General features: G+C 42.7%; 1 protein-coding gene across 3 annotated transcripts in view; it reads left to right on the top strand.

Annotated features, from left to right (window-relative positions):
- The window catches only part of SRGAP1 (SLIT-ROBO Rho GTPase activating protein 1), a 145,594-nt gene that overhangs the window by 64,395 nt on the left and 65,606 nt on the right, over positions 1-15,593 (top strand). For all 3 annotated transcript variants that reach the window (XM_082043241.1, XM_082043242.1, XM_082043243.1), the window contains exons 2-3: positions 9,405-9,600; positions 11,979-12,141. In XM_082043241.1, the coding sequence (XP_081899367.1) occupies positions 9,405-9,600; positions 11,979-12,141 (359 nt within the window). The remainder of the gene's footprint in view (positions 1-9,404; positions 9,601-11,978; positions 12,142-15,593) is intronic.

Raw genomic sequence — 15,593 nt, forward strand, 5'->3', positions numbered from 1 at the left:
TCCATGTCTTGCCGTTTGTTGCTGTAGCCTGACGGGTACGTCTCTGGTCCCAGAGGAGCCCTTTGAGGGCAGCCGTCTGCACCAGTGTGTAAGGAGACTCCATGGCCAGTTGGCCACCACATCTGAGGAGCCTGGGTCTGTGGGCCCAGAAATACCCACAGAAATGGGGCACTGGGCCTGGAAGTTTAGCTGAAATCATACTAGTTTAGGGAGTGCTTAGTAAGGTACATTTCTTGGCTTCTTGGCACACCCGTATTCATTTTAGATTGGCAAAGGCTCAGTGATGGTTCAGCTTATATTGCTTGTTTCATTGTATAGGTAATTAGCTCTATAAACAGTGCCATGAGCAGCAGGAAACTTTGTAACTGTTCTCAGGACTGTTCTGGCTTTGAAAGAAAGTAACAAAGCACAAACCGATGAGAAATTATTATACTAATAATTAAAAAGCAAGTAGTATGAGTATTTCATTAAAACAGTGAATTCATAGATAGGGAATTTCTACAAAAATAAGCAGATTTCCTTTGACGTTCCAGGTGACCTGAAATTAAAGCATACAGATATGCAACATACATACGGGAAGATAAAAGCTGCCAGCAGTTTGTCTATGAAGAGCAAGAGAAATGACTATCACCCAGGAAAGTGACACCTTGGAGCTTGATTTGATTTGTAAACCAGATACAGCATTTGAGGAGCAGTGAAACTGCCTCTTCAGAACAGCTTCTCTGCTGATCCTTGAACACTATCCCATTCGTAAGGCCCAGTTTCTCTCGCCATCCCAGTCTCATGGCTACTGGTGCCTCTGCCAGGCTCCACCAGCCCCCAGCTTGGCCACCTCCACCCTGCCCACTGCCCTCGGTGCAGAACAGGCAACCTCGCCAAGGAGTCCGTGCATGCTCTGCTGAGCCCAGTGAGAATGCAGGATTTTACTCACCAGCATAGGCTGCTGCTGGGAAATGATCTTTTTATAGCTACCAACTTTTGGGAAGGTTTTGAAAGAGATTGAGGCTGATCTGTAATGGCACTGGCGTGAGCGCTCTGAGCTACCCCTGCTTTTCTCTTCCCTGCTCCAACAATACCCATGGAGTGTAACTGGCAGGAAACTATTTTCCCTCTGTGGGTTAGTCCTTCTGTCAGTCTGCAGTTCTGATACTGAGACATGGTGACCTGGGCGGGTTGCATAGCCTGGATGTGAGAGCCAAAAGGACTGCCTGCTCTGGTCGCAGTGTTTCCACTCGATGAGTATAAGCTTCTTGTAAGTTTAAGTAAAGATGATCATCCCAGCATGAGTAAAGTTAGTGACAAATCTCTATTGATTTCAGGGAGAGCAGAATTTAGCTTACAAGCCTTAATCTTTTGCTGACATGAATTTTCTGGGAGACATGAGCTTGACCGTTGGTTGATGCTACAACTGCTTTTAATGCTCTAGAAATGAAGGGGTTCTTTTCTTCCACTTTATGAAGCAGTGTGGCTAAAATAACATTTCTTTGGATGCTAATTGAAATGTAGAATTTACGATCTAAACACAGAAAAGCAAGCATGTGACAAGGATATAGCATAGAACATATACTGGGTGAATTCTGTTGAATAGTTAAGAGAAAGTCTGTTCTGGAAATAAAGAATTTTCTATACAGAGAAAATAACCAGAAGGAAGGATACATTTCATCTACCAATTAGAGCAATCATAGAAGTCTATAATAACCAAATTAAATAATAGACTTTGAGAAATCTGTGGCCATGAAGGGTTATGTTTTTTTCTTGTGGAGGGCTCTTGGTCAATCCAGCATTCTAGACATTGCTCAAAGAATTATTCAGAGGAGAGCCATGAGTGATTTTTCTATTCTTCTGGCAGATACCTCATTGGTAAGAAGAGGAGAAAGATTTGGACACACTGAGTTTCCTTTTAATTTTCTCATGTGCCCAGAATTTAGGTCTGGAACGAAAGGCTCATGATATCTTTAATAAGCATTTAAAAAACCACGGTTGGTCTAAATCCTTTGGAAGCTTCGGAATAAGTTGTCACATACATCTTGACAGTTTAGATGGCCTAAAAGGGTTTTTAGACACCTACTACATGATGGCCTGTCTGCTTGGCAGACAGAGATGCCCACTGACTCCCTGTCTGTCTCTCTCTGGTTTGTGTTGGGTTTTTTTCCATTCCTCTCTAAGGCTGCAGGCCTTTGCCGTGAATGCCATGGTTGATAGTAGTTTCTGCTTTGTTTTGTTGTTCTTAAGTATGTTTGCAGGCCTGTTTGATGTAGATTCTTTGCTCTTGTTTTGTCTGCTGGTGGTCTGCAGAACTGATCTGTTCTTCTGGGAATGGGGCAGTTGTAGTTCAAGAGAGCATCTGCTCCCGCAACAGGAGGTGGGGATTGGGTCAGGCTGGTGAAAGACCTTGTGTTGGACCATAGAGACCCCGTCTCGTGCTTTACTCTCTTGGTTGACAGTGTTTAGGGGATGAGCTGGGATTTTACTGTTGAACAAAACAAAGGTCCCTCTCCTCTAAGGGGCAGAAATTTTTGTGCTCAGAGTCTCAGCTCCTGTGGCCAGAAGGACAAAGTATGTCCTGCTCAAGTTTTGGTAGGACATAGTGCCAGCTCTCCATTACGGTTGCAAAGAAGCAGCTGCCGCAGAAGCAGTGGCACTCAAGACGTGGTGCAGGCAGCCTGCCCGCTTCAGCCCACGGTCGCTTGGCAGTAGCACTGTGGCAAGAAGTGTCTTGCCAAGTCATGAGCTGGCGCGATGCCCTCCATTCAGGCTGGGACTGTAGGCAGCCAAGTGACCAGCAGCTGTGGCTGTGAATAGCAGGAGGGCTTTAGTCCAAGAACAACAAGAAGAAAAGCTTCTTCAGCTATGTGCAGAGGTTTTCTTGGCTCTTCCAGACATATCTTCCCATTTCAAGGTGAGATGGAAGGTGGAAGGTGCCCTAATGCAGCCACCGCTTTTGGATCCCATCCACTGGGATCCCCCAGTTACACAGTTCTAGCTGGGGCTGTGTTGTTGCTCAGTCTGGCTCCATTAGGTAGGAGTGTGTTTGCTTGAATGTGTAGAACAAAGTTTGCAGCTGCAAGGAGAGAGTGTGTTCTTTCTCTGCTGTCTTTGTTTCAGCATGACAACTGAAGAGACCTGTAAACAATTGTCTTCATCCTGCAAATGGCTTCTACACCAGCTTTCCTGCTAATGGCTACACAAGGACTGTTTTTATCTTTAAGCATGCCGAAGTGTTTGAGTGAACAGGGTTTAGAGTTTTTAAAGGGGTTGACAGATGTCAACAGGGCTTTGTACAGCTTTTCAGCTATCAGGTGTGATTCTCACTGCCCATCCATTTCCACAGGGTGCTACAGCCTGGGTGTGTTCCATTGAAGACAACCTCAACCACATCCCTCAGAACCCCCAAGCAAACAAAAAGTCTGAAATGAATTCTCTGGGAAATGACACAAAGCCAAACAGTAAATTTAGAGCTGGGGTGTGCGTTGCAGAGGTTTCACTTAAAGTGGGAACATGCATCAAGCTGTATGCTTGACGCCCTAAGTGAAATCAGCTGGAGGACAGATGAAAGGCCACAAAAATCTTGCCTTTGGAAGCTCAAGAACATCGCTGTCTATGCAAACACACTTCTCACTTGTGTGTTGAACACAGGGAAGTGATTTCCACTAGTCTGTCATAGAAAGTTAATGTTGTGGGACAGGCTCATGATCTATTTAAAGGCATTTCTGCAGCAGCCTGTGAGATCCTCACCCCAGCATCTCTCATCAGCTGTCAGGCTGGTGGAATTTCTTGGCTTTTGAAGTACTTGTGGCCCCAGGAAAATGGCAGCGAGGACCTGGATGAGAGCGTGAGCCAGACTCCCTGCTGACCACAGAGCTTCCCTCACCATTTGTCATAGAAACACTTAAATAGCTTTCTAGCCCTGGGTCTAGGAAATAAAAGCTTGCCCAGCACTAGTACCTGATGGCTGTGTATCTCAGAGAGGAGCATCAGCAGCTGACCCAGAGCATTCACCACAGAGCTGCTACCTCTCATCATCTTTGTCTTCTTGCCTACTGAGAGGCAGCTTAACATCCCCAGCAGGTGTGGGAGCGCTGATCCTAGGGGCGACATGGCGTTAAGGACTGAAAACTGTGCACAGGGGCACCTCTGGGCCCCTCTCAGTGATTCCTGCTGCAGTTTCTCTGCTGGCAGCATCCTCCATGGGCTGGAGCTAAGCACTTTCCTGAAACAAAACCTCAACTGCAGATGTTGGCCAGCTGTGTTCAGCTGGACCATAGCTCTGCCTGTCTCAACAGAGAAGCCAAAAGCAGGTCCCTACACAGGCAGAATGCTGGGGTGAAACTGGAAAGATCAGTCCCCCAAGGTGGTACCCCAGCTTCTCACAGCAGCCTCAGACATGAGCCATCCTTACACTTAGTAACTGAGGCACAGTGAGAGTCATGTGAGACTCGAGTGTCTTCAAGGAGGAACTGCAAGATGATTAATGCTTCAATATCTGCTTAATTGCAAGTGCATGTCAGTCGCCAGATGGTATATAGATGGAATTTAATGTCTGAATCTTTTCTTATAGAGCATGATCTGGGTATCATGAAAGGGAGAATGAGAGATATGCATGTTGATAGCTCAGTGGGGTGAAAAAATGACAAACTTGTAATGGTTTGGAAAGACGAAGTATAAGACAGCATACATTATCCTCAGTGCTTTTGATGAGACATTTCTGACCATTTTAAAACTAATCTAATTGGTTTGGGTTTTTTTGTGAAGGAGGTATTTAAAGAAAGATGGGAAGTAATACAGGTTTGTCTGAAGTTACCAATCAGATAAAGACCTGCAAATGTAACTATGCCTCATGACAGCCTATTTGTATTCTCGAATAATTCTGACAAGCTGCTTGCTTTTATAATCATTCACAGGATGGGGCCCTGGGGCTGTTTGTATTATTTTCCAGTAATATGACTGGATTAATGTCTGCGTATTTAGTGTATTGTAATCATGACTTAAATATAGCTCAGTGCTGAGCAGGGTGAGGCAGCAGGCGGGAGGCTTGCAGGGCAGCCAAGAGGGTGACCAGATAGAGGTGTCTGGATCTGTGGCATCTTACAGAACTTTCAGCAGACACCAAAGAACATGCCAGGGCTGCTCTGCAAGCACAAAAGTAAATTCCACTTAAACAGGAGTTGAGGGTAAGAGGCTGCAACAGCTCGTGAGGTGTCTCAGGTGAGAAGCAGCTCACAGGTGTGTGAGAGCACCACAAAGCAGTTGTGTTGCACTTGAGTTGCTTTGGTCGAGAGTTGGTTTTGGGGGTTCACGGTGGCCTGAAGAGTCTCTGATGGCTGACAGGACCAGGCACGGCCTAGTCCAGCATGACGGGAGCACCGTAGGGATACAGGGGTTGCAGTGGGGATCACTGCGGAGGGCAGCAGTCCACACACAAAGTGCTGGTCTGGCAGCAAGCTAATTTGGTTAATGCTGTGTATTTACGAAGTGTCTGGCTTGTGAGTTCAGGAGGGAGTTTTCTGTGGTCTTCTGGGATGTTTGATGGAGCCGGGTGCTTTGGTGTGTGTGGAAGCAAAGGTGACAAGTTTTGTTCCTGGCTGGTGCATGGCCAACACCATTGTTATGTGTCACATCGCAGTGTATCACACCATGTGTGCCTTCAGGTGGGGCAATGGCCTGTAACTGGTTACACATATCTTCTCCAGGGTAATATGGTGTATTACTGCAGTGCTATGTAAGTCATTATTTGTAATGCTGTGCTGTGTGCAAAGAGGTAACCTTGATGAGTTTATTTCTGGTTATGATTTGGGTGATGTCAGTAGTTCAGCTTCATCCGCTCTGTACTTAACTCTCATAACAGCTATAATTTTGTCGCCTGTTGTTTTTCATAGTGCACTGATTTCACCTCTTGTCAGGACAAAATAAAGATTTGTTGAAAGGTTAGAGTTACATCTTGAATGCTGCCACAAATAAAACCCAATTTTTTACTTAAGGCAGTAATTTTAGAGGATGGTGTCAATGAGGGCATAATTGAAATAATTTTTAACATTAGAATCTTTAGAAATAAAACTTTACATAGAGGTTATTGCTTTAATTACAGTCACATTAATTGCTTCCTTGCTTTGGTCATGTGTGCAAATCCTGGGCAAATGGTGTTTGTTTCTTTCTTTTTCCACTTGATGTGAATTCAGTCAGTTCAAGCTGCAGTGTAAATGGATAGGATGTTCTTTTTGAACCAGTCCTTGGCCAGAAAACCAGCGAGTATGACTCAAAGCTGCTGTACAGAGAAGGAGAAGGTGTTAAGTTGTCCAGGGTTTAAACGTGCCTGTTCCAGGCACAAAATAACCTGGAATCATTTGGCATCAGCTGCCCCGCAGAGCAGAATAGGACAATGTCATTGTCCATTACAGCTGGTATCAGTTCAACTTTGAATTTAAATGTGCCAGCAAAATAAAGACAGGCACCCTTCTGTTGCCTGCTGCACCTGTCGCCATATCTATGGAGTTTGGGCTTTATTAGTTCTTAACTTGGCACCTTCTTGGTGTATTGGGTATTTATTTATTTGCATACAGTGCAGCAATTTTCCATGCCTCTCTTTGTAGCCCTAGGGAAATCACACTTGGGGACTGGTTAAAGGATGTAGCGTTGCCTTGGTGCATTTTTCCATAGCAGTAGGTAATGGGTAGTCTATGTTAGTTAACAGTACTTGGATAATTGTGATTTGGTGATGCACAGCTGCTCAGGCTGGCTGGCTGTTATACCAATGTTTGTTGAGTGTTTATTCTTTGTTGTTATGAGGTGTTTTGTTTTTTTGTTTGTTTGTTTTTGTTGTTTTGTTTTTTAACCCACAGCATTCTCTTACCAGAAAGTAAAAATCACAACATTTGCTGGTCTGATTCCTCATTCATTGCCATCTCCTCAGCCTGCCAGTATGGCATTACACACATTACTAGTAAAAGAAGAATTAAAAAGTGCAGAAGCAGAAGGACGTGAAAGACTGGAAGGAGAACTGCTATGCTGAAGTCCTTTCTGGACAGACTCTGGTCAGCTGGCACAAGTGGGATGTGCGTCTCCCCCTTGTCTTCTCCAGCAGGAGGCCAGAGGCTCAGCCTTTGGGGGCCAACATGTTCTTTCTCCTTGCCAAGATTCAAATAGCTAGAAATTGTGGAACTTTCTCCATAAGGCCACAGTCCCCCTGCACCCCTAACTTACCACCTTACTCAGAGTTTGGGCACCTCCAGTCACCATCAGCTTTCAGAGATCATGCTTCAGTTTTGTTTTCTAATATACAAGTTCAAAGGAAGACACTACTGTCCACTGGAAATCGAGACAGCATCAGAAAGCTCAGGCTTTTTCTCATATTGTGTCTCTTGTCCCCTGTTCGTTGTTTCCTGTGTCTTTATTCATATATTCCTGTTTCTAAAATCTTTCTGTTTCCTGTTGCTATGGTGAAAGCCTACCTAAAAAGGAGGAATTGTAGCAGCGAGATCCACTGACCTACAAAATACTCAGAACATAGTTGCTCTGTGCAGAGCTCTGCTTTTTAAGTAACTAAAAGAAAATCTGTAGTGGGAAAGGGAGGTGGACAAAATACAGGGACCATGTACATGGATTTGGATTTAGACAAAACTCCAGCTTATTAGTGAAACTGCTGCTTCTGCTAAATGAACACCTGGTTTTCTATATGCAAGAATTTTCTATGATTGCAATAGTAAAAGTAGTGGGCACTCAAAAAAACAGTCTTGGGATTTTGTTTCTGTTAATAACCTTCCAGCAGCAATGTGATTTTCTCCTCTATGTACAAGAATGTCATTGATACAGTGTTCTGTTACAGTGGCTCATCCTTGCTGGAGGCATGGTCCTTTTCCAAAGAACTGATTTGAAATGAAAACCCAAACCATGAATTTTTTGGTTCACCTCCCAGACTGTAAAAATGGATGGTCTCATTAATGATTAACAGAGCAGCTGGTAGCTCAAAGGAGATCCAGAAAAAAACACTGCAGTGTTTTCCTCCTCCAGTAAATAAATTGACTTAACAGTTTTCTGTGCCCATCCTACCTTATTTCAGTATACACATTTGAATCCCAGCAGAGTGGATCTCTGCCTTCATACCTAGTTTAAGATCAATAAGGACATATTAGTTTCCAGTTGCATCAGGTAATTTTTTATAGCATCATTACTACTGTTTTGCAGTTCCCTGTGGTGTCAGCAGTGGTTTTTAGAATGCTTTTCTATTTTGAACCAGTGAGGCATCTATGGTTTCCAACATCTTCTTACCCACAGCATGGTTACATCATTAGGAATCAAGTAAAAGTTCACAACAATTTTGCATTTACATGGACACCACTTCTGGCATATTACTTTGCTATTGATAAGTCTTTGTTTTAGTATGAAACTGTTTAAAAATGCATACATTATTATGGTCACAAAGTGTTTATTCCTGTGTTTACTCCACAATGTTGAATTACAGTGTGCCTGGGCAGCTCGGCTGACAAAACTTTAATAAACCAGCCTCTCAAAAGAACCAGAGGGATCTTTGTAGACTAAGTGTTCCCAGAATGTGATTAACTGCTTAGCACTCAAGAAATAAAAGTGCTAAAAAAAAAAAAAAAGAAATAAAGAAAAATCCTAGCACATAGCAGTTGTGCATATGGCAAACAGCATATGATACAGTGGTAAGAGCTTGTTATTCTGGATGATCCCTGTGAGCATATATTCCCTTATAAACTGGATGATTTTGATTGACGTTAATAAATATACCTCAGTCTCTGGAACCTTGTGCACATTTTCAAATAGCTGTCTCTAACTATAGGTACACTTTTTCCTCTCTATTTGCTATAAAATATTAGTGAATGCATGTATAGTAAAGCAGTTCCCTCCCTGGCAGAGATGGGGCAGCTGCAGCAAATGCCTCCAGAGTTTATCACAAGGTTGTTTCCATGGTGTACATGATGATACCAACCAGTGTGGTCCACCTGGCAGTCAGCAGGCTGATCCCAGCCCAAAGGATGCTTGTTGGGCCTGCTGGTTTTCAGGGCAGCAGAAGGAGCTTCTGCTCCAATGGTTGCACAGCACCTCTTGCAAGGAGATCACTCTGAGCCAGATGTTGTGCTCATGCCTGGAAGAAGACGGGAGAGAAAGGGGGAGGCAGGTCTTCCGCTTACCTGAGCCCAGCAGAGTCCTGAGCCTTTAGTGAGACAGACAGCGGGTGGGAGGATGCTGTGGCCTGGGACATCAGCATGTGGTGGCAGAAGTGAGAGCTGCCACTGCTGTGTCCCACTGCAGGACCTGAAATCCAGATCCAGCTGGTGTAGCTGCGGAGGCTGAAGTACGCTGTGGAGTGTTTGTAATTTTGGTTGGTAACACTCAATTCTCATTTGCTTTCACTGACCTGAGTGGATATGTGCTTTTTTCATTAGAGATCCGAGCTCAACTCATCGAGCAGCAGAAATGCCTGGAGCAGCAGACTGAAATGAGAGTGCAGCTCCTCCAGGATCTGCAGGATTTCTTCCGCAAGAAGTCGGAAATAGAGATGGAGTATTCCCGAAATCTGGAAAAACTGGCAGAGAGGTTCATGGCAAAAACAAGAAGTACCAAAGACCATCAGCAGTACAAGTAAGAGAGATTTCCTTCCCCTTCACACCCATGTTGGCCATTGCTGAAGTGCTGTGCCGCTCTTTGCTTCTGCTGGTGTGGAATACTGCTGGTTGAGCTCAGCTTCAAAGGCATATTTAAAATTCCCACCCATATTTAACAGTATAGCAGTTCTCATTGCAGCTGAAGTTAGACGGATACCTAAATACTATTTTATTGGTTTGGCCCTCCACACTTATTCATGTAAGCTTCTGACAAGTGGTTTCAGTGTCTTAAAAGTTAGGTTGCACACATATTATCCATAACCTACCAAATGGAATTTAAACCACCCAGAATACATGGCATGTGAACTCGTGCTGCCTCTTGACCCCCCTTCCTCCTGAAAATGAAGATGATGTGAATATTATGCCTTGCTTCCAATTTAATGTATCCCTTTCATGGCAGAGTAACTTGTGTGCAAAACAAAAGTGGTCAGGTAGTATCTGGCAAAACGTGTGTACAGTATGTTTTCAAAAGTGTTTCGAATATCATCTGGTTATTTTCCTGACTTGAGCTGATTAATGAACACATTTGCCTGGCCATGTTATGCTTAGGGGTATAAACCAATATTTTGTGTTTGTAAAACTGAAAAATAAGTATATTTTTCCTCTGTCTGCTTACTGATGTGCTAGAGATACACAGAGCTTTTGTTTCAGAAGAAAAGTCTTTCCCAAACACAACTGGTAAAGGAAAGGTTAATCCCAATACAGCTTGCACAGTTCAAAGAGCAATAACATATATTTCTTAAAATTCAGTTAAGTGACTCAGTGATTCCCTGAAATAACCAGTGTGTGCATATGTCACTACTTGAGAGGGAGAGAGAGAGCCCTGGAATCTGTTCAGATTGTGGTAAAATCTTTTTGCCTTGTGCATACAAACATCTTTCCTCATTCTTAAACATGTGTTAAATCCGGAGTGGCAGATGTGCACAGAGGTCGTGACTGGAGTCCTGCCTTGGGCTTTGCTCTGCGTTCTCTGGTTGCTTTGAGAAGAGGTTGCAGCAAAAGTCACTTTAACTGGTGGTCCCCGTGCTGTTCCCACCATTCTCCCCAGCACAGGCCGGAAGGTCTGTGGTTTGGCTTTGGAACAAGCAGCGAGGACCAAGTAATATCAGCATGGACCTTCACGGGTGCTCCTGGTGGCTACCATGGCTGAGAAAACCCTGAAGCTCCTTGCTGTGAGTAGCACCATTAAGATTTCCATCTCAAACAAAATGAGGAAATTTCCTTAACTCACTTCTGATTCACAGCAAAGCAAAGCACTGTGATTAAGAAAAGGCTTCTTGTCTGATAATCATTTGTTATTGCTTTGATGCTGGAGGTGAAAGCTAAAGGTAGGCAGGCAGATGAGGAATTAAAGGGTGTATTTCTAACCATGGGAATAGCAAATTATTAGAATAATTTACCAAGAGTTGAAGGAGTTTCTCCCTTGATTCATCACCTGCTCTGGCTGTTTTATCTTCACCGGCTTGATCCTTTTGACTATAGGCGAATCCCTGCACAAGAGAAAAAAAAAGAGCAGCAAGTTTCCTGAGCACTTAGTTGCAAGGCTAACTTTAAATTAAAATTTCAATACAATCATAAGGCAAATTTTATAAATAGGTTTTTGTTGTCTGTGAAACAGTTGTTGAACTACATGTATTTTTTATTTTGCTTTGTGTGAAAGAAATGAGAAGTCATCTGGGATTTCGCTTTTTGCAATGTTACAAGCTTGGAGTGGGCCTAAAATGCAAAAAGTCTATCAAGGAAATTCAGAACTGGACCACTGTGCGGAAAGTCCCATCCTGCTGTTTGTCTTGTAATTGAACCATCTGGGACTGGCAGTAGCAGTTTATTTCTGAGTGCCATGAATTTATGAATGCTGATCACAGAAGATGTACGCTTGTGACATTTCCTTCTACTCTTATAGGAGTTCTACAAATCCATTGCAGTGAAACAGCAAGACCTGCCATTTTGCTCATGAAGGATGTGAGATGCTCTTGCAGTGCTTGTTTATTTCTGATGTCAAAATTAATTACTGTTACTCTTTCAGTAGTGACCTTTATTGATTTTGAGTATTTACATGTACTCCATACTGTAAGCTTTGTGGCAAGATTTTTTTATACGCTCAGGTGGCTTGCAGTGTTCTGAATTCTTACACTTTTTTAATATTTTTGCATCCATGCCTCATGGGATTTGTAGAATGTATCTTAAAAGAGTGATCTGAAGCTTACCTAAGCCAAGTTATTCCAAGAACGGGTTGACTGTTCAGAAGCAGCCATTTTTACGTAACAAGTTATGACTGGAAATGTCAAGGAGATATTTGTGTTAATAATGTAACTTTTTCATTTCTATACATAATACGTGCATATGTCTCCTTAGGAAAGACCAGAACCTCTTATCGCCAGTGAATTGCTGGTACTTACTCCTGAACCAAGTGAGAAGAGAAAGCAAAGACCATGCAACATTGAGCGATATCTACCTGAACAACGTGATCATGCGGTTCATGCAGATAAGCGAAGACTCCACCAGAATGTTCAAGAAGGTAATGTGTCTCCTGCAGTGCTCCAGCCCGGCTTGTAAGATGCATGAGGGAGGCAAAAGTGTCCTAATAGGTGGCATTTGAGGAGAAGATTCAGCACACGTAGCATAAAATCTGTTTTAGCACATGTATAAATTCTTCATGACTGTTCTCACAGAGCAAATCCTTAGTGCTGAAATGCCTGGGAACCTGCTGTATATGCTGGTGACCTTAAGAGCTGAGTTGCAAATATCCAAAAGACAGGGAAAAAACCCTGTTCTTCTCTCAAAAGCATGCTTGTCTATCCATGCAGAAAGGAAACAGTTTTCGCTTAGGACTCTCAAAATAGTAATGCTTTATTAATTAATTATTTGTAAAAACAGGAGTCTGTTGTGACTATCATGAGAGAAACTGATTCAAGCCAAAGTAAGTATGTGCCTTGTAGTACCTTGGCATAAAAATTGTAGCGTATGTTGCAGTACCCCTAAAAGTGTTTCCTTTTCTTCCCAATATTAAATATGAACATACACTTTTGGTAATGTAACTACTTCTATTAGGTTATGTAAGCATTGTCTCTGTACATGTTTGTCTTTGTACGTGCCTGTTATGTGTTTTCATAGCACATACAATGTGTAAATCCTTCTTGTGCTAAGTAAGCACTCTAGGCAGCCTTAGTTTGAGATCTACGTAATGTGTTTGTAGTTGTTGTTGTTATAATGTTCCAAAATAAGAATAGATTATAAATGCAAATCCGTCAGTCACAGTGGGATGCTGGCAGGCAAGCGCCATACAACAAAGAGTTCAAAAAGAATAAAGGTTAAAGAATGTCAAGTGTGTGACTAAATGATGGTAAGGTTACTAGATTAATGTTTGAAATAGGGAACTGATTTCACATATACCTGACCACAATCGTAGATAGATAGCCATGGGGTGGGGAGATGCATCACTTGGGGAGTGCACAGATTGTACTTGGAGGAAAAAAAGTGAAAACATGAATCAAATTTATTGGTGTGCATTAAAACCTGTAAGAGTAATAGAGTTGAAATTTATAGTTTCTCAATCAGTAATGGTCTGTTCATATGATATGTCTGATGCATAAAACTGTAGTTCACAAACCACTACACTTAGCAATTTGGAAGATTATTACAGAAGTTTAAAGGAATGGGAGAAGCAATTTGAGCATGCTGCAGTACGGTCTACGTGAAGATATCTCAGACTTGCTTGGACCAGTAGAAATTTTTCAGTATTAAATCTATGAATAGTTTTTCAGTTGCGTACATCGTATCTCAGAAATCTCTTCTTCACTCGGTGTGCATTATTAGAGTAGCCTGTTTGCTTTCAGTGTAGTTGAGTTCTTTAGCACTGGAAATCTTGCTTTTCCTTCCCTTCTCTCCAGATGGACTGTGAAAAAATATCTAGATAAAGTTTGCCATGGAGAAGTGTGTGTCCTTTTTTATTCACTCATAACTTATTAATGGAGACTGCTGAAGCTTACCTCTCAGAAGAAGGAAAGTATATGGATGTTTTCAGTGCATTAACAGGATGCATATTGTCACATCTTCCTGACAGACTCGTCTCTTCTCTCCATATTATGTCCAGGAACATGCAGCATTTCAAATTTTCTCTTTGTAGCATGGCTTCTTGAAGAAGAGCAAGCAGCTGCTCTTGTGATTTTGTTTGTTTGTTTGTTTTTTATTCCTAGCTTGGATCTTTTACAGGGGAAAGAAGAGAAAGGCAACTGAGGGAGTCCTGCTGTGCATAACCTGGAGCTTACATTAGTGGGGCCCAGGTCCTCAGCAGCCCTATCGTGCCTTTCAGTGGGGTTTGCCAGCTGACACTCAGCACGTGGGTGTCACATCAAACAGCTGGTGGCTGAGGGCAGAGCAAGGCCACCAAAGGCTGCATGAAGGGATCTGAGCCAGGCACAATAACGTGAGGGGAGGGTGGCAGGAAACAAGAGACACCTCCACATGGTGTGGGTGAGCTTCAGGAGCATGTGGCAGTGGTCGTTCACCAGTATTAATTTTGAGCATTTATTTTTAGGACTTTAGTCTGTCAGGACTGTTGGAGAAGGTTGGTATTTCCACCGAGCCCCAGTTCTTGCTATAGTGGTTGCTGCAGAGTGCTGGTGATTTATTTGCTGTTAATTCCCAGCTCCAGTTTCTCTTCTGTGAAAAGGGAAAGGAGTTATAAAATGAGGTGAACAGAATTATACAGAGAGAAAACCAACACCTGTGCAGGAAGTGAAACTGTTAGCAAATTGTCTTGCTTTATCCATGAAGATCAAAAGCTGTCTACATCTATGTTTAGCCCAAATGGTCAGCTTCAATCCTCATGGTCTTTAAAGGTCCCTTCCAACCCAAACCATTCTATGATTCTGTGATAATTGCTGTCAGATGTGAATGAGCAGTCTAAGGTTCATCACAAACTGTCTCAGAAATGCTTCATGGACATCCACCAGGCAACAGAAAGAAATAAGGTGCAGAACACGTCCTGTACTACAGTCCCCCTTGCAGACGCAGGTCGCAGGAGCAAAGAGAAGGTACACGTAGAATGAGAAAGACAACATCCAACACTCTCCTCCACCAGACTGTATTCTCCCTAAAGAAAATGGTGTGGAATTTGTTGGAACATCAAATAGAATATTTAACCAATTTCTGTCACTTTCTGTGGGTTACTTTTGAAAAAGACTGGTTTTAGAATAAAGTTCTGTCAGAGAAAAGGATGATCAGTCCCAGTGGGTGTCATCCCTATGAAAACGTATAGGATTTGCTCACTACTCACAGATTTCAGATTAGGATAGAGACAGACTATATCCTGCAGATACTTCTATGCTGGAGTGCAATCATACTGTTCTGTAAAATATGTACTCCCTCTCCTATTACTAATAGATGTAAATAATAAGAACAGTAGTAACATGAAGATTTCAAAAATAAGGACTGACAAGTGCACGCTTAATATCTTACTGCAGTCAATGGTCAAGAGCAAGAAATACACTCATCTGACATGTCTGTACTCCATTGGCTCTCACAGCGTTGCAGATAGGAGCACTTAATGTCTTTCTGAGTAATTCTCAATACCAGCTAATCAAGCTTCTCTATATTCAATAATTAGATCATTTAATTATATATCTACCAGTTTTTTAACCTAATAGCATTATGTGTCACTATTATCATCTTGGTTTAGTTCTCCCTCAGTCTTGCAGCATCAGCTTCTGCATCTTTGGAGGTGCTTTAGCTCCACTTCCAAGTCTGGAGAGTAATTACACCAAGTCTGTAACCAGAGCAGGTCTCCATTGTTCTGCTCTGAACCCCCAGTCTGCCTGTTGCAGAAAGGGAAAGTGTCTCAGCAAGATACAGGAGACAACAGCAAAGTCACCTCGAGCTTCTTGCCTCCTTCTGCTCCCTCTTTTTTATCCCCCCTCTCTCCCTCGGGAGAAGACAAGACTGCTTTCTGCTTCTCAATGGTAGCCCTTG

This window comes from Streptopelia decaocto (assembly GCF_964273445.1).
Source record: "Streptopelia decaocto genome assembly, chromosome: 1".
In the NCBI taxonomy this organism is placed as follows: domain Eukaryota; kingdom Metazoa; phylum Chordata; class Aves; order Columbiformes; family Columbidae; genus Streptopelia; species Streptopelia decaocto.